Source organism: Barbus barbus (genome assembly GCF_936440315.1).
Source record: "Barbus barbus genome assembly, chromosome: 46".
NCBI lineage: Eukaryota > Metazoa > Chordata > Actinopteri > Cypriniformes > Cyprinidae > Barbus > Barbus barbus.
The window spans coordinates 1,810,280-1,829,901 of NC_136724.1; the positions used below are offsets into that span (position 1 = coordinate 1,810,280).

Genomic DNA, 19,622 nt, shown 5'->3' on the forward strand with positions numbered 1-19,622 from the left:
GTTCATAAGCAGTACCTTAAGGGTACATATTACTACTCTAAGGTCCTAATATGCACATTTTAAAGGTAGATGAGTCACAAAGTTGACCCTTCAAGGGTCCTGCCGTGACAAGCTGTTGTATCCCTAAAGGTACAATTTTTGAAAACATTTTTGACAGCGTAGAAAAATCCCCTCCCAATCACCTAGTACATTGTGTTGGTGTGGTTTGCATAGGAAACTCACGTTTTCTTCAGAAAATGTAAACTCTATTTTACATTGTAAAGATCTAGTATACATACATTTATAATACATACAGTTATTTGATGTCATGTCATGATTGTGTAGATTGAAGTTTATTGTTGCTGGTCCTTTGAAGTGTGAGTATTTGAGAAACAATGTGCAAACATTATCCACTAAATGATCTTTTGTTTCAAACATTCATATTTTCCTGTTTGGAGCAACAGATCTCTCCAATGACTCACCTCCAGGGAAGCCGTCCCAAATCTCCAGGCGGTCGTAGCGGCAGAACACTCCAGTGGGTGGCTGCGTGTCTGGCTCCAGCTCAAAGCTCTCGAACTCCAGAACGATCTCCGACATCTTGGGAGCAAAGATCATGAACGTGCAATCCAGGTTGTTGGGGTACTTCTCTGGAAAACCCGGCGACTTGATGACTCCGCCGCTGGAGGTGAAGTTCCTGGAACATTCTGGACCTGAGGTGGACACCGAGAGGAAGGAAAAAGTTAGGATTTTTTGTTTGTTCACTGAGGCAGATGGAGTAGGGGAAAAAAAAAACATTGAAGAAAGAACATGGTGGTCTGTGTTGTTTTGCTCGATGATTGCATGCTTTATGGGCCGTGGTGGAGGCCCACCCTGCTCGGGATATGGCTGCTGCCTGATTTCTTGGGTGTGTGGGCTAATGATGAAGACGAAAGGAGACCAAAAAGAAAGTAAAAGCGCATATGAGCCTGTACTTATTAAATGTTTCATATGCACTCTCTGCTGTATGGTTGGTGCTTAAAACAACACAATTAAGAAATAGCAAAATATGCTCATCATGCTTTATAAAACTCCCTTCCTCCACCCTTTAGAAATGCACACGCACACTTTTATATCAGCAAGTCAAAACATTTACCCAGAACTCCCTGGTGGACTAGTTTGTTGATGCAGTGTGTTGTTGAAGTTCACACATATATCACTACTTTGCACTTACACGACGGTCGCTCAGCTAAAGCTGTTGTGTGATGAATAGGCTCAGAGCTCTAAGAGTAAATACTCGCTTGTAACAGAGTGATGCATATAGGATCACCTCTGGATCATCAACACTGAAATGTCAACATTACGTTAGCACTGCACCTAATGTAGTGTGGAATCTCGTGGTTATTACTGCGGGTACAAAAGTTTAAAGATCATGAACCAGAACAGAGATGACAAATAATTATGTCACTGTGGCTAAAAACCAAACCCATATAACTTACTTCTTAAAGCGGAAGACAAAAGGGCAAGTCTTGAAGAATTGTCAAACTGCTTTCTTGCGCAAAAATTGGATGGGGACCAGGGTGCATCATTAAAGTGGTCTGTACACCTTCTGTTCTAAATAATCTTCTGAAGCCACAGATCAAAACTGAACTCATTGCTCATTGAAAACCTCTCACTTTTTTGTTCTATGAAAGAAAGAAAGTTAAATGGGGTTTGACAAAATGGAACATAAATAATATCAGAATTTTATTTTTAGGTGAACTACTCCTTTTTAAATATTATAAAAGGACAGTCTAACAAACAGCTCTCCAAAGGATGGAAGAATGGTTGAAAAAAAAAGAAATTTTCCGCAGCTTTAAGGGATGTTGAAGAGCATTTTCTGTTATTTTGGAAACTTGGGTGCATAATTTAATGTCATCAAAAACTCTACTAAAAAAAACCTGTTAACTGCTTCTTTTTATCTTTCTTTTTTATTTCTTTCCCATTTTTCCTGTGCTCTAAACTAAATGACCAGCACAGGAATTTGAAGCTAAAGTGAGTTGACATTTAGTGCACTATTGGTTGGTTTTTGAACAGCAGGACATAAATTCCACACTTTTAGTCCTTTCACAGAGCTTTACAATTCCAGACATTTTATATTACATTTTCTATCATAAATAAGAAAAAAAACAAGTTGTTGCAGTCAGTGAATGTGACCTTCCCAAACTCTACAGGCTTCAATTCTAATCTACTGAAACCTAGGGTGTCAGCAATTACACATGAGGAGGTGTCACACGGACAGGACAGGGTAATTGCACAAACACTTTGGGGTTTAGGGTTGAAAGCTGCCAGTTGAATGGTCAGCAATCAATGTCTCTGAAACTTTCCAAGTTGAAATAAAAGTTACTAGGCTTAGCAGACTCATAAAGAAATTCAAAGGAACTATTTGATGATGGAGCCAAAAACTTTCAACTTTCATCTTTAGTTTTTAACAGTTGCATAAGTTCCAGCAACAGCAGATAGACACACTCACTTCTGTAGACTATTCTTAAGATAATCTTCTGACAGAGGAAACAATTCTGTGGCTGTTCCACGGGCAAGAAGGAATTGTATTTTCCTTTCGCAAGATAAGAGCACATTTCCTCTTCACCAATTCTCACTCTATTTATTTATGCTATAACATTATCTTTTTAGCAAAACAAACCATAACATACTCGAAGCAAGACCATGAAAGCAAATGCATTGAATTCCGAAATATGTCAGAATCCATTTCGATGTTGCATCGACAGCATTGCCACAAAGGGACACAATAGTGGATATTACTGCTCAGTTTTCTTTTTAGTTATTTAAGTTTAGGTGGAGCAACAATCTGGAAAAATCTGTTCGAGTTAAAGTTTGCTAAACTGTCAAAACAGTAGCTAGCGAGCTAGCTATCTGAAATTTGAAGGTCGTTCCACTGAATACTAATGCAAGAATACATTAAGTATTGTTTACAACGTGTTATTGGCACACTTATGTAGTTTTAGTGCCTCTCTGTGGATGACTTGAATATAGAGGGTGAAATAAAATAGAGAATTGTTGGTCCATTAACTGTGTAGCTTCACGGCTCTTGACTGTGACTGGCTTTGTAAAGCTTCACTGCTGTTTACAGATTGTGGTGGGATTCTTTGTGTATATGTGTGTGCGTTTGTGATTATGTGCGTCTCATATGGATTCAGAGACATGTCGCTATTGACGCTAACCACAAATGCTTAAAACCTCCACACATTCCCATGTCTCTTGCTTTGTTTCTGCAGTTATTTGCAAGTAGTTGGGAAAAAAACTTTACAAGAGAAAGTCTGGGGCAAACTGAGATGAGAAACGGGAGGGAGCTTCAAGCCTGTAAACTCAAGCCAAACAAATAAAGAGCCATCCAGCTTTCTCTCTCGGTTTCTTCCAGCTCACAGCCACAAATACTTTCAAGTCGCTCTGAACTAAATTTACACTTAAACACCAGAATTTATGAGAGAGTAGTGAAGTGGTATTGAAAAAACACAGGCTTGATTCATAGCAGCTAAGCGCTAATTCTGACATTAACGGCTAGCTTTTGTACGATTTATTTTGCTTTTCCGCACTAACGTATATGCACAGGGCTTATCTTTTCAATGCAGTCAAGTGGCTGAAGGCTTCGCCTCTGTGGAATATGCTATTTATTTAACAGGCCAGAGGCAATGCTTGTTAAAAAGATTGCTTGCAGGTCTCCCCTTAGTGCAAACAAACCCAGCAAAGTGTCATAGATTTAATCCTCATGTTCTGTTGAGATTTAACTTTACTGTTGTTACGTTTGGGGACCCAGAGACCTCAGTGATGTATATCTAACAATACAACATGTCTAAACATTGCCGTCATTTAGAAATTAACCTTTTATCTTTAGTTCTGACATAATCAAAACCAGACATTACTTAAGCTGTATCCCTCTGTTTTAGACATTATATCTGAATCAGTGTTGTTTTTGTAAATTAAAACTGCTATACACTACAGTTTCTGTTCATTTAAATAAAGTTGGAATTCTATATACAGTATATATGCCTTGAAACTAACCGAAATAAAATAAGTTTAGGTACTAAACTACTTAGGTACTAAAATGACTCAAACTAAAAATCTAAAGAAAAAATATTTAAAATAATATTAACACTATTAAAAATGTCAAAAGCACATAAGACATTATTTAAATATTATTTTTAATTAATTTAAATAAATACTATAATAGTATTAAATTAAACTAAAACACTCGTATTTGTATCCAATCTTGTAAATGCTAATATTTTTTGTAGTTTGTGAGCTACACTGCACACAGTATTGAAAACATGAGCTGACACAGCTATGGTAACACTTAGAGATCTATATTACTAGATCCCTTGGCATACGACAAAGTTTGTGTAACACTGAAGCAGAAATTAAATGGCTGGAGGTGTTCTGGGTCTAGTGAGCTAATCACTGTTGTTTATATTCCATATATCTGCAGAGAGAATAATTAATCTGGACACACGCATACACACACCTTTCCTTGCCGTTGGCCCCTGTGGCTACGCTAAGACAGGTTAATGGGTGCGATGAGAGTTTGAGAAGCAAAATTTGGCCACACTTTCCAACAAACATTAATCTGGAGCTAATCTAACAGCTGTGGGGTTACCCTGAACACACAAACACGCACACTTACAATCTAAAGTTGCTGATACATCATTTAGCCAGCACGGCTGATGGTTCCCCCTGAGAATGAGAACGGGCAATGCACAGAAAGACAGTTTCTGCCTTGGGTTTCATTAACTCTGAGTGTTAATGTAGGGGGGTTTATTTAGAAGACGGGCTTGTAGAATGACATGCTTGCCGTGCCAGATGTGACCTATGCCACTGGCCTGTAAAAAGCAACTAAACTTGTAAAAGACAACTAAACTGGACACAATGAACAAGCTGCCTTCATCACGCAATCCTTGCCCTACTGTGTTGACACAGGTGCCATCGTAAAGACGTTCAGATAACATCTCAATGATGAATGGCCTAGCTAGACATGAGTTAGTGATGATGATGCAGACTTTCGGCATGACTAGAGCTATTTCAGTACACACATGGGTTCATTGGAAAAATGTGCCTCTATCTACATTTCACTCCAAAAGCATACCTATATAGGGGTAAACGTACCTATTAAGCTCACCAAAATCGACATTGAGACATTTTTAGTGCACAAGATTTTGGTTTCGGTACAAAAAGTTGTTAAAATAAAATATTAATCTCTCACAATCTCACACAATATTTAATTTTAAAAGACAAAAGAATTTCAATTAAGATATACATAATTAAATGCAAAAAGTCTGGCTGTGCTTAATGGGTACATTTGTGTACCCATTAAGCACATCCCTGCTCCCATTAAGCTCACATCATGTTTTATTAAAAATTTGTGTTTATTTTAAAAAAGCTTTTTAAAGAATAATTGAAAAATGTTTTATTTGAAGTCAATCAAAATAAAAAAACAAAAAAAATACACAAAACACTAAAATCAAGCAATAGGGCATTCAGTTTGATCAGTTATATATTCATAGTGAAATGTCATTTAAGCACACTGCAACATCAAGACTAGTCCATGTTCAGCTAAATAACACATTCAAAAATTAAATAAAACACACCAATAAAACATTGCATTCAATGGGATGAACACAGAAACAAAGCGCACATTTCTGTGTGAGTTTGTTGTGATCGGAAGGGATTTAAAGTCTGCTAGTGTGTGATCCTCAGTCATTTAGTGTGTGATGGCCAGTTTTCCTTTTAAAAATTTGTTCAGATTTTAATAGTCATGTAGTGTATTCCAGCCTTTAGTTGCTTTTTTCCTGGACATATATGACAGGTTTCTGATGGACAACATGCCTCTTTCATCTTTGGGCATAAACTACAGTTATGTCTCAATTTTTATCATCTTAAAGCTGTTAAAATAAGTTATTAGACATTTTATAAAAATTAACTTAAAGTGATAACCATCAGTTAATATTTAAAGTCTGTTTATGAAGTATTTACATAGATGGTTAATGTGGAAGAGCTTAAGGAGAGCACACTGAGCTTAATTGGAGCAGCAACAATTTTTAATAAATTTCATGAAATATTTATTAAAATGACAAGCTCCTCTTATGATGAAAAAGCTTATGAGGAGTTACTCGAGGTGGTTACTCAGCCAGTCGATCGATTACATCTAGACTGGCCGCAGGAGCAAGAGACCCCCAAATGCTCAAAGTTAGACGACAGATATCTGTCGGGTGGCCGGGGGGAGGGGCCTCAGCGACGGTCTCTCCCCTTCTTCGGTGATCTCCATGACGAGGTAACCCATTCATGGAACAAACCGTATTCGTCCCGTGTTTTTGTGCCATCGATGTCGATCTACTCGACTATCGTTGATGCAAAGGCACGAGGCTATATGATGATGCCCCAGATTGAAGAGACGCTCGCGGGCTATCTCTCTCCTGGGAGCTCATCATCATTAAAGAAGTTCGCCTTCTGGCCTATTTGGCAACGCCGTTAACATCATCGCCACTAGGTTCCGGGAGGCAAAACGCTAGGAGGAGGCGTTTGTGAGGTTTCTTCCCCGCCGTGCTCAAGAGTAGGGACCGTCGGCCACCCGGTCCCGACCAGATCTGGTTCCTTTTAGGCGTGAAGCACAAAAAGAGAGTGTGGCGAGCCGAGCACCCCCTCGTAGAGAATGGGGTGCGGCTCGCTGCGCTTCACAGTCCGCCTCAAAGAGACCGGAACTGAGGAGCATCATCTCCTCCAAGAAAAAGTCCTGAGCCTTGCGCGAAAAGTTCCAACAGAGAATAAAGACTCCTTCCTGGCACCCTCAGGAGGCCGTTGTTCAATCTCCGTCGCCACTGGTGTTTTCGTCTCCAGCGAAATGTTACGTGTTCGGTTGCTTCCTGCCACGTTTCAGGACACCGCACATCTAACATCCCCCCCATCAAAGCGAAGTGTCAAAACTAGTGCCCCTTTCAGAGAAGCTGGCAGCGTGAAAGCTACTGCCAAATATCTCTCCGTGGGTAGAAAGGACTTTAGAGAAAGGCTACAGGATTCAGTTTGCATATCGGCCTCCGCGTTTCAACGGCGTGGTCTCCACTTCCGTGAAACCGGAACGAGTGTATTTGTTGACACAGGAATTGCAAGCTCTGCTGGACAAAGGGGCCATAGAACATGTTCCCCTGCCAGACAGAGAGTCAGGCTATTACAGCCGGTATTTTCTGGTTCCTAAGAAAGATCGGGGGTTGCGTCCAATTTTAGATCTTCGCGGGTTGAACCGCTACCTCAGAACTTACAAGTTCAAAATGTTGACAATCAAGATGATTGTGTCTCAGCTCCAATCGGGGGATTGGTTCGTGACAATCGATCTCAAGGACGCATATTTTCACGTAGAAATATTGCCACAACACAGGACGTTCCTGAGGTTCGCTTTCGGGGGCGAAGCTTACCAGTATCGGGTTCTTCTATTCGGCCTAGTTTTGTCACCCCGCACGTACACAAAATGCATGGATGCAGCACTGGCTCCTCTGCGACTCCAGGGCATCCGCATTTTAAATTACATAGACGACTGGCTGATTCTGGCACAGTCACAAGAGTTTGCGCTTCGACATCGAGATGTCGTCCTAGCTCATCTCAAATCTCTGGGGTTGAGACTCAACGCCAAGAAAAGCGTTCTCTCTCCTGCTCAGAGGACATCGTACTTGGGGGTTGTATGGGATTCAATCACGATGCAGGCACAGCTGTCTCCGGCACGCGTCGAATCCATTCTAAACGCCCTAAAGAACATCAAGCTAGGTCCTTCGGGGGCTGAGGTTCAGGAGTGGCTGGAGCTGTCTTGGCGGGCTGCTGAGTTGGCGCAGACTTGGGGCGACCAGCAGCAGCAGACGAGCTGGAGCGTTTCGGGAGGAAGTGCCGCATCGCCTGAGACGACTTCTGAGCCTCCGTAAATCGCTCTGCAAAGCCCTCCACAGCCGGCCCGAACAGGCTGTTGGCTGAAACTGGAGCATTGAGGAAGGGGACCTTATCAGCCTCCTTCATCTCCGTCAGCGTGAGCCACAGATGATGTTCCAATACTAACGCTTGTCCAGCCGCCGAGTAGGCGCGTCCAGCGAGTGCAGATGTAGCTCTGCACGGCTTGGACGGATGGTTTGCCCTCGCCTTCCATCCGATGGCCGAGGGCGGGCAGAGATGCGTGGCCACGGACTCATCCAGAGGGGGCAGGTGCTCGTATCCCTTCTCTTCGGCGCCGTAAACGGAGGTGAGGGCGGAGGAAGCAGAAGATCTGATGCGACACGAGTAGGGGGCGCGCCACAATTTAGTGAGCTCTTCGTGGACTTCTGGAAAGAAGGGGGAAGAGCGTTGGCGGAGGGCCTGCTGGCGCCCCAGGAGAATCCACTCATCCAGCCTAATACGAGATGGCTCCTCAGGCGGAGACCACTCGAGCCCAAGCTCACATAATCTGGGCATCCGAGCTGTCAGTTTATTCAAACATTGACTTTGAATTGGCAATCAATTGTTGAAGCTACAGTATTAAGGTGTGCTGACCCAAAAATCTTTTAAAAACCTGGGCCAAGTTTAAACAAGTAACCAGGCGTCACAGCTGGCAAAGGGGCATGTCTGACTTTGACATGTATATATTGCCATTATTATGTTTTATTGCTGGTCTTCAATGATAATGTCGTTACTTTAATGTATTTGCACCAAAATATAATAAGGATTTATGCTGGTATCGTCCAAAACCACACTTGACAGGGGTGTTTCCAAACTTTTGGAGGGCAGTGTATATGACTTTTCTGATGTAGAAAACTTGCTCTGTAGCGCACCCGGTACAGCATTGCACTTGAAATATGGAGTACTTGTGTAAGTCCCGTGAAACACGTGGCATGGTTGCTTCAGAAAATGTTTTTATCTTATGTTAATGTATATATTAATTTCAAATGCAAGTATTTGATTTCTGAGCTGATGTGAACTTTGCCAGATTCACACTAATCTATTTCATATAAAACTAAAAAGTCTTAGACTATTAAAGCCACTCTGAAAGTGATGCGAGAAATGCAAGAACCAATGTAATATCATTTTGCATTAGCATGTTTTCTCAATGAACCTGGGTTGGATGCACAAGAAGAGCTCCTGTTTACCTGAAAAGAGAAAGACCTAAATCTGTTTCAAAAGATCAATAAAATCTGCAACAGTAACATACAGTTTGATTTTCATTCCTACAGCTGCCATAAGCTGTTCATCTTTCTATTAGTGGTGCATCTCATATGGAAACCCGTTTTCACAAGGTAAATGCAACATTATCTCTCACCTGTAATTTCTTATTTATTCTCACAGTTACCTTTTGTTTTTTACTCAGAGGTGGAAACAGGCTTCCACAGTCCCCTCCTTCTACACTGACTCTGAGCAAGGATAAATTACTTCTCCATCCTTCTATCCCCCACGCCTTCCACCCCACTTGCAAAACATCAGCTTCGCTTCTCACTTGATGTGGCTCTGAAAATTGCAGAGCTGTTAACTAAAAACGCATGTCTCCTTCAACCCTAAGAAAGGCCATTTTTGGGAAGCCATGGCAAGGCAGGATGACATGATAACTACAGACTCCCCTTCTTTACAGATGGGATACACAAGTTTCTAAAAATCATCTAAAAGCCCCTTGTTAAGGATGGTGTAAGGGAACTCTGAGAGAAAGAACATGGTGTCTGTGAAACCATAGCGGTCTGAAAGCCCCCTGAGGACAGCTCTTCGTTAGATATCCATGCTGTCCAGTGTGGGTTAGGGCTAGGGTCAGGCTTGATTGCATTCATAGATAGCTGTGGTGGAGAGATTCTCATCTCTTATCTTTCCTGCTGTGTGTGTGTGTGTGTAGCTCCCAGGCTTTCTCGCCCTCTCTTCACCTCATCTTCTCTCCCTCACTTTCTTTGTCACCTTCACACTTTTTTCCTGAATAGATTCTTCTCTACTTTTGTGTTCTCTGTTTATTCTCTCTTTCTCTTGTAGTCTTCACATTAGCTCTCTACTCTCTACCCCTCCTCTTTACTTGTCTATTATTCTTTATATGCATTCCAAAAGAAGAAATATTACATATTAAAGCTTGGGAGCATTTTGCTACTCTGCTACTCCATCCGTCTTTGTTTTGCATTACTGTAACCAAAAATATCTATCTATCTATCTATCTATCTATCTATCTATCTATCTATCTATCTATCTATCTATCTATCTATCTATCTATCTATCTATCTATCTATCTATCTATCTATCTATCTGTCTGTCTGTCTGTCTGTCTGTCTGTCTGTCTGTCTGTCTGTCTGTCTGTCTGTCTGTCTATCTATCTATCTATCTATCTATCTATCTATCTATCTATCTATCTATCTATCTATCTGCTGTTGCTGGCATTATATAAAAGCACTAAGCCACTCAATATGCATGTTAAAGTGATTTAACCACAGTTAAGTGGTGTTCTTAAGGACAGAACAGAGTAAAATCACTGTAACACATTGCATTGCATCTCTCGTTGCTAATTGCTCTAAAAGCATATATAAGCAGCTAAAGTTGAAGATGCCTGTTCTGAAATCAGTCTAGCCATCTGAGAGTTCTATAAAACTCACAAAATACACTGTGTACCTTTAATTAGACATTCTGCTGTACTGCTGCTTCTAGCGATTCAGCCCACACGCTGTGGATGTGTGTGAAACCTGCTCTAATCCACAGCTTACCTCTCCAAATGTAGCAGCAGCAGCTTGAAATGAGTATAATCTCATTTTAAGCGGTGTTACATTCTTATAATCATCCCACATTTGAATAGCTGCACACCTGTTTCAACACCTGTGTGTAATCATTACTTTTACTTGTATGTCATAAACACACTGATCAGACTGTGTTGACAAGGCTTTCAAATCAGTTTCCCTTTCTTTATTCACCATCCGTCACTCTTCCTATTGCTTTTCACATTCTTCCCTTTGCTTTCTCACTGTCCTTCTCTGTCTTTAATTGATAAGGCTGACGTACGCTCTCCAGAGTTTGTGTAGTCACAGCAAATTCCCATGTCCTGGACTGCAAACAACAGTATTTTTTGTTTACATGGGATCCCGTGGCCCACCCATGCTGATAAACTAAGAGGGTTTTCTGGAGGAACACACCCAGCGCGGGGGCGCCCATTCTGGCCGAGAGCGTCTGCTCGACCCCTTGACTGCACAGAGTCGATATGTTTCAGACGTCTTTGCTCTCTCCAGAGGAACCTTATTTCCAATCAGACACATCAAGAAGATGAGTTTAAGAAAACCAGCACTGAGATAATGGAATACTGTGGGAGACTTATTGATGTTATTGATGAGCCAAAGTGTGTGGAGGTGCAACAGGGGGGATGGGAACCCAGAGGAACATCTATTGCTCCAGGGCTGCTCTTTTATAACTCAGGAGTTCTCAACTGCGTTCTGTGAAATATCAACTTTGTCTCGGATTTTTCTCCTGAAAGTATAATAAATAATAAAAATATCAATTAAAATATGTTAATATATGTTAATATATGAAGAGTTCATTTGCAAAAACAGATAACTCTGTTTTTAACAATTTTCAAAAATCATGTTCTTTCATCGTGCATTCCAATTAATCTCAATGAAACTGCAGTTGGGTTATTTTGATTAGGTAAAAAAATAACTAAAAAAATACAGCACAACTAACACAATAAAAACACGATAACATGATAAAAAAAGATTTTTAAAAAAAAAAATGGCAAAAACTCTTCACATGAATAAATTAAGAAATATAATTTATCATATACACTAACATTCAAAGGTTTGGGGTCCGTTTTTTATACTTTATTCAGCAGTGATGCATAAAATTAATCAACAATTGGAAATGTTTTCTTTCTACGCATCAAAGAATCCTGAAAATTATGTTGAACTGTGTTCAGCATTGATAACAATCAGAAATGTTTCTTGAGCAGCAAATCAGCATATTAGAATGATTTCTGAAGATCATGTGACACTGAAGATTGCTTTGATCACAGAAATACATTACAGTTTAACAGATATTCACAAAGAAAACAGCTATTTTAAAATGTAACAATACTTCACATTATTACTGTTTTTACTGTATTTATCATGCTTTTTAACACAGTTTGTGATATTATTGACATTTCTATAAAAGTCTGTCACTTTATAATCTCATTGATGTCTAGGAATTTGTGATTTTTCTTTTCTATGGGAATAACTACACACAAACGGACAATAAAGATTAAAATAACCCCCCCCTGGATCATCCATCTCACCATGAGGTCACACTCGGGATAGCCCAGGGTCAGTATTTGTGTGCTGCACCTGTCCGAGGTTATGCAAACACGCTTTCTCTCTCACTTTCTCTGAGTCTCTAGCCCTACCTCAAACACAGGAAACAGATCTGAACAACAGGAAATTTCTGCTTATTGCCGTGACATCTCCAGATAAGACCAACGGTCCCTCAGTGTGTATCTGTGTGTGTCTCTGTAGGCCAGACAATGCCAGAACGAGAGACCCTGAAGGTCTACAAGTCCACGTTATCAACTGATCTTTTCTCCTCCAGCAGCTCTCCCACCGGGACTGACAAAAAGAAAACAGAAAGTGCTCTCCCTCGCTTACATCTCTCCTTATATGGTTGTTGTGCTCTCTTACAGTAAATCCCTACATTGCATGTATCCTTCTTATTATAAAACGATAGTTATGGCTCTAAAATCCACGATGGGGCTGTTGTAGCTTATATTCACCTATCACTTCGTTTTTTTTCTACTCACCCGTTTTGAAGATCTCGTAGCGGATGGAGAAGCCAGCGCCATGAGTCTCGTAGTCAGACACAAACTTGATGAAGAGCTGGTTCCCAGAGGACACCACAGGAGAGGGAGCAATCTTCCCACAATACTTCCCGACCAGCTGGCCACTCTCATCCACTCCATCTCTCACTTCCACATAGTCATATCTGCACAGAGAGAGAAACACAATGATCAGTTCAAATAAACATTAACACTGTGCACTTTGTACAGTTTTTAGAAAGTTGGTTCATTCAGTTTGTTTCAATGAAAAGGTTCTGAATATTATTACTTGCATTTTAAATATTGTAAATATTTTTGCTTAAAAAAATGATTTTTTGAAAACAGTGACTAGGTAGTGAATGTCTGCACGTGATAAAATTTTTATAATTTTGTCAATCACACAAATATCAACATCTTAGCTACAAACAAACACATGCACAATAAACTGGTTCAAAACAATCATTAAATCTTATATTTAGGTAGTGTTCCTAGACTGTTCCTGTGTGGCATTTTATGCAGTTTGTGAGGAAAATAACAACTATTTTGATTAATTATATATACTGTTTCAAGGAATTTGTTTCAGTTAAACGCAATAAAAAAAAAAAAAAAAAAAAAAATATATATATATATATATATATATATATATATATAAAATTATTTTTTATAATTTTTTTTTTATTATTATATTGATTCAGTCAATATAACATAACAGTATAACAATAATTTCACTGGGAATTAGTAGCCAGCTTTGTGTGTGATTTGCCCTGGTAAAATGATAAATACAAAGAGGTAAGCACAAACACATCTTAAGTGCCAAGGGGACACACTGTAAACCTTACTAGCCATACTAACACACACACACATACACACACACACACACACACACACACACAAACACAAACACATGCATGCTCCAGTTCTCTTCAAAATAGAATTTCAACCCTAAAGCTATTGGCTTGTGCCGCCACATAATTGAGTTGGCGACAGTTTGGAAGACTGTTGCACAAACGGCAGCACGTGCACACACAAAAACCCAGGTGCACACACACACACGCGCTAATATTGTGTCTGTAATACAAGACGAGAGTGGGTGGGTGGTCCTGCCTCAGCCAGCGAGCGAGGTGGGATGAAACACTAAAGCTGATGTGAATTCTACACTGTTTTAAGTCTGTTTGGACAATACGCTCCACATTCTGATATAATAATGCCGAATTTCAATTGGGGGTAGGCTCAGCGTGGAATATGATTGACAGCAGGGTCTTGTTTCCATGGCGTTTAATCACCCCTGACACTCTTAACTGCGGGAACGATGGGAGGAAAGGAGAGCAAAGCATCATGGGGAGTAGAACGTTCTATTTCTTTTCAAAGAATTGCAGTTTGGTTTCTCCAAGCTTATTAGGGATGCATAATATAAATCTTGCTTGTACATAATATAATTTCATTATCTTGAGAGGAGTATTGAAATACTAATATTCATACTGCATATATACATTATTAATCTACACATTAGCCTAGATATGCATCAGAAGAACTCCCCGCTCAAGAAAATGGTCTATTCCACCTGCCACACATTATGGGAGGAAATGTGTGAAAATTTAACGAAGGTTTTGCAGACAGCAGAATGTGTGTCTGTGTGTTAGTGTGTCCAGGGGGTTTTGGGAGGCGTTAAAATTGGGGCGCGTCTCATACTGTGCATTCAGTGATATAAAGGTTGGTTTGTTTCACACCGTTGGGGGTGGCATGATACCGTATGTGCTCGAATGGAAGGGACGGAATATGAGAAGCGTGCCGCTCTCTGAAATTGGGTCCCATGAGGGGGCGGTAATGTAGAGATGACTTCACCCGTGTCTCTCCGCTTGGCTGGCCTGATAGAAGAGGCCTAGAACTCCATCAGTCACAGCAGAAGAGAGTGCCACTGCCTTAACGCTACATATAGACTGAAAATATGTTTAAACTGACAGGTAAAGAAAGTCTAAACACTCTGCAAAAATGCCACACAACTTACTGTACTGTCACGTAAATATTCGAATGATGAAATCATGTGCATTTATTAAAAAATAGGAAAAATAGAGCACCCTTGTAGACCCTTATGATTGTTTGTGTATGCTATTAAGTAAAGAAAAAGCAGATATTTTAACCTTCTGGAAAAGGTAAGGTTAGTTCTTGTTAATTGTTTGATTTGTATTGCATTTTTTAAATTTGTCAGTGACCTAAATATCAACATAATACAAATAAAATCATGTGCAAACACATAAACAGAACCGCTACTCTTTTCAGACAGCCTTTGCTGCTCACATGACGTTTGCAGAGCAATGACCTCACTCTATTTGGCTTGGGTCTACTGTTTTATGCTTGGTGCCATTTTTTTTTACGTCGTTCTGTTTTTCATTCCCTGCCCTCTTCCTCTTAAGGCCAGCTGTGGAAACAGCGCTCCTGCACCCACACAAACAAGCTCTGTTCTCCTCTTCTCCTTTATCAGTCTGAGCAGGAGACCTCAGTCTACCTTCAGCCCCATCATGGTACATTTACACAGGAATGCAGCCAATGCACTTACACTTTTACTCACTGCCTTTACGGCACAGTGGCCATAAAAAGCAGTCATTAACTCTCCCAAAGACTTCTTTTGTTTTCTGTCATCATTCTGGCTTGCCTAGTATTCTGGTGAGCTTGACTTACTTAAGTTAGGTCAAATGATGCTCTGAGAGACTGTTTTGTTACGATAAGAGGGGAAGATGAAGAGAAGAAACGCTTAGAGTGATGGTTATGCTGATCGTCAACAACATTTTGGCGCAGTTTGGACATAGACCCGTGTATTCAAGTCTAAACATGTTTTTAGAGCAACATCCTTTGTCCTCAAATAAACATAGACTTACCCGATCACTAAAACCCAGAAGGAAATCATTGTTTGGTGAGAATCTTATTCAAGGCCCCACCCTTAACTCTAAAAGAAGAATCTGATTGGTTGATAGGATGGTTGTTCTTGACATAGACATTACTTTCCTTTCTGGTGCCAGAAAAACTTGATATTTAGGCCTCAAATTATGCATGTCTTCCCATTTGCGACAGGTTTCATTACACTCTCTTCACAGCCATAATAAGAAGTTGTGGCCTTTTGCTGAGACTACACTAATTACCCAACAGTCAGTATATGGAATTATGTTATCAAAGCATGCACTTAAAAGTGTAAGGTGACATTCGGGAGAGGGCCTTTGTTTAGGATGGGTTAGGACTGAGATTAAAACTTTCTTTTTGATTTTAGGCCTTGATTTATTGCTACACTCTAAAAAAATGATGGGTTAAATACGACACGGTGCTGAGTGAAATATGAACAAACTCAGCGATTAGGTTGTTTTGACCCAGCAGTTGGGTTAACCCAGCACTGTTTAACCCAACCTTCTGGGTAGTAACCGAACCGCTGGGTGAAAACAACCCAGTTGCTGGGTTTGTCCATATTTTACCCAGCACTGGGTTATATTTAACCCAGCAGTTTTTAAAGTGTAGGGTAAGGATTGGTTTATATTTGTTTGATAGGGATGTTATTCTAGTTTCAACAAGTATATTGCTTCAGCAACATGCCATACTTGAGTAAAATGCATTCCTATTACAGACAGATGTGTGGCCAAGTTGCTGTAAAATGCTAACCAAATTCACTCTTTTAAAAAAGGGAGTGCACTTTGTTGTAAGTCAGAGATTGGTTTGAATACAACTTGCAAAGATGTTTTGGTGCGGTAATGTGTGAAACTCTTTGACAGGAGCATCCGAGCTCAAGATGGAGAGCATCAGTCTTGTTCAGATCTGTCTGTTCTGCTCTCCCTTTCCTCTTTCAGCAGGTAATTTCTCCCTGCTCTTATGGCTTGCTGAATGATACCTCCACCTAGAGACACACACACATGCAAGCACAGATTTTCTCTCTACTTTAAATCCCACCTAGGTAAACCCAAGCGTGACCAGACCTTTGAAAAATTGATGCAAGCGTTATCCAGCAAATATTTGGGGATTTAAGAAGTCGTTTCCTCCTCAGTGGTGCCGTGAGAATCAAAGGTGTGTTATCGGATTTCAGCAGTCTGTCACATAATCACAGTCACCGTTGCACAACCATAGTCACAGCGGAGGTAACATTATACTGTACTACAAGCTCTCCTCAAGACATCCTTTTCGCTGAGGCTTTGAAAAACAGCAGGCTTCTCCTGCCTTGCACATAAAGTCTTAGCACATTCGGAAATCTTGTTTATGGCATTTTTTAGTCAAGCGCGGCACTTGTTCCCTAACACAGATGGACCTTGTAAAGCTGGAGTGGGAGGTATTAGAATAAGATGCAGATGGAACTGCAGTAGTCGCCTCAAGGCCAGTGCTGCTCACGAAAAAAAAAAAAAATCTTTAAGCATTCTAGCCACATTCTCATTTCTGTTTTTAAAGACTACTCAGTACAGGCTGTGCACAGTTTCATACCATTCCACAAGCTCAGAGGATCCTGAGTGCCAACTTGGCCCTGCTAATCATCTGCAGGGCATTATGGGATTGACTGCAGAGGCCATTTTGCATTTGGAGAAATACTTTTTTCCCAGAGAGGTCTGTGTAGAACAGTATTCGCTAATCTATTTCTTTGGGAACTTGCAGGGGTCTGTAACTGCAAAATGGAATTCGCCGTTAACAGATCAAGAAAAAACAGCAGGGACCGATTTTAAAATGGAGTTTGGACCCTGAAGCCATGAAAAGAGGTGTAAAGCATTCTCATCAAGTATAGAGTCCCAATTTCTCAGACCAGACACCTCTCCACCCGCCCCAGGTCTTAAACCACCTCCTCGCTCCTCCCGGTTTCTGCCTGCTTCATTTTACGACCCCAGAAGAGACAGCGGACAGATTGTTTTTAATGCATTCCCCTCCTCTCGCTGTCTATCTTTGCCCTCTTCAACTGTTCAAAATATTTTGGCCTATACCAATGGACTGTTGTTAGGGATTGTGAACCTTCATGAAGTCTCTGAGGCCCCTTCACATACACACACACACACACCATAATAGTGGTGAAAATAGCCTGCGAATCCAAAGGGGAAATTAAAACAAAAAGAATGAATCTAATTCTCAGAGACCTTCACTTCGCTGCCTTGCAATGTTAACAGACAATCCTGTCCTCAGGGATAGTAATGGCTACGCAATCCAGAATGGTCAGAAGGGAAAGGTAGCTCTTATTTGCATGTCTGGGGTTAAAACAATCAACCACAAGCTAACAATTTATCACAGACTCAGGGTTTGATAGTGTCTGTTACCTACACCCCCCCTAAGCATTCACAGAAACAAAATATGACCAAGATGACGCCAATATCTGGCATGGTTTACAATAGAGCAGAAAACTTTATCTATCACTATAGGGAAAGATTAGGTTCGACGTGCCCTTTTCAAAACAATCACTCCTTTCTTATCTCATCCTTTGAGATGGAGATGGCTGAGAGGATATACAATTCATCGTTGTCCTCAAGAAAGTGTAAACAATAAAGCTGTACGCTGTTGAGGGACTCTGACCCAAACATCATGTGCAAAAAAACACCAACAAACTGTTACATAGATGCCCAAGCCGAACAAGGTTAACATTTCAACGAAGGAAGCTGGATTTTTTTCTATTTTAAACATCAAACCTTTAGGGGACAAGATAGCAGCTCGCTCACCATAACTGTCTACTGTTCTCCATAGTATGTGACAAGAGTTAACCAAGCCTACTGTAATGGGCTCCTGCAGCCGCTAGCTGCGTTTGGAACGATAATAACCTCACTGCTGTCGCTCAAAATGTTGGCGAGACAGACCAGAGGTTGGGACCAGAGTCTGTTACAACAGTACAGAGAATGAAAACACTCCCTGATGGAGTTATTAGCTTACATGCGACTGTTGCAGCGTGTAGAGGGAGGGACCATGACTTGAGGCTATGGCTAAGAAGTTAGCCCTGAGTTTTATGATAACTGAGTAACGACTTAGTGGTGCTTTTGTTTATTTTTTTACTATATCTTTTGACTGGATGAAACAAGTTCTGTTGAGAATGACATTCTTTTTTTGTCTCAAAAGAAGACAGTGCGGTATATGCAAAGAAAAATGAGAACTAAATCTTGGTATGAAAGTACCTTTACATAATGCACGTGTGCTGTTGACCTCCTGAACTGTTTCCAAATTCTTGCCAACATCAGAATTAAAAAAAAAAAAAAAAAAAAAAAAAAATCCAGGTGCAAATAATGCCTATCCAAATTCCACCTTTCATCCTTCATGCCTAAACCCAAGTGATTAGAGAAGCACCATTTAATAATGGGTAGCACAGAGTGCATGTGGTGTAGGGCTGGCAAAGGGTGTGGACATGTCAAGCGGTTCAGTACTTTTCAATTCCATGAGAGTAAATTACTCCAACCCAGCCCCAGTGTCCACAATTGTAGAGAGGTCTTAAGCATTATGCTTAATCTTTTTGAGACATATTTTTAGATGCTAATCAATTCTGAATGGGTGCAGTGCAGGACACCATGCTGCATGCTTTCATAAACGGCAATTATGATTAACATTGATGGATTTAGCGTGTCCGCTTTCATTAGCACTGCTAATTAGGCTGTTCAGAGAGACACAGATTCCCAACAATCACATTAATGAATTCCAGTATTTTGAGGGAATTATTGTGCATTGCACTACTAGCAGTTTCTCTACAGTCTTTAATATTAGGCAAATAACCAGATGAAAGAGGTAGCAGTAAAGGCTGAGAAAGTATACCATAAGGTACAAGATTGCTCTTGCAATTTCCACTCTTGAGTGCAATCACATTTGACTACCGTTAGCAAGCTTTCCATTTTTTGTTTACACCTCTGAGAAATGTACTTGTTCTTCCTTTTAACCAAATCCAAACTTGTTGGACATT

General features: G+C 40.4%; 1 protein-coding gene across 4 annotated transcripts in view; it reads right to left on the reverse strand.

Annotated features, from left to right (window-relative positions):
- Positions 1 to 19,622, reverse strand: part of LOC306865213 (neuropilin-1a-like) — a 66,402-nt gene that overhangs the window by 35,434 nt on the left and 11,346 nt on the right. For all 4 annotated transcript variants that reach the window (XM_079409684.1, XM_079409683.1, XM_079409682.1 and 1 more), the window contains exons 3-4: positions 12,728 to 12,909; positions 462 to 689 (exon numbers count right to left, since the gene is read on the reverse strand). In XM_079409684.1, coding sequence (XP_079265810.1) covers positions 462 to 689; positions 12,728 to 12,909 — 410 coding nt within the window. The remainder of the gene's footprint in view (positions 1 to 461; positions 690 to 12,727; positions 12,910 to 19,622) is intronic.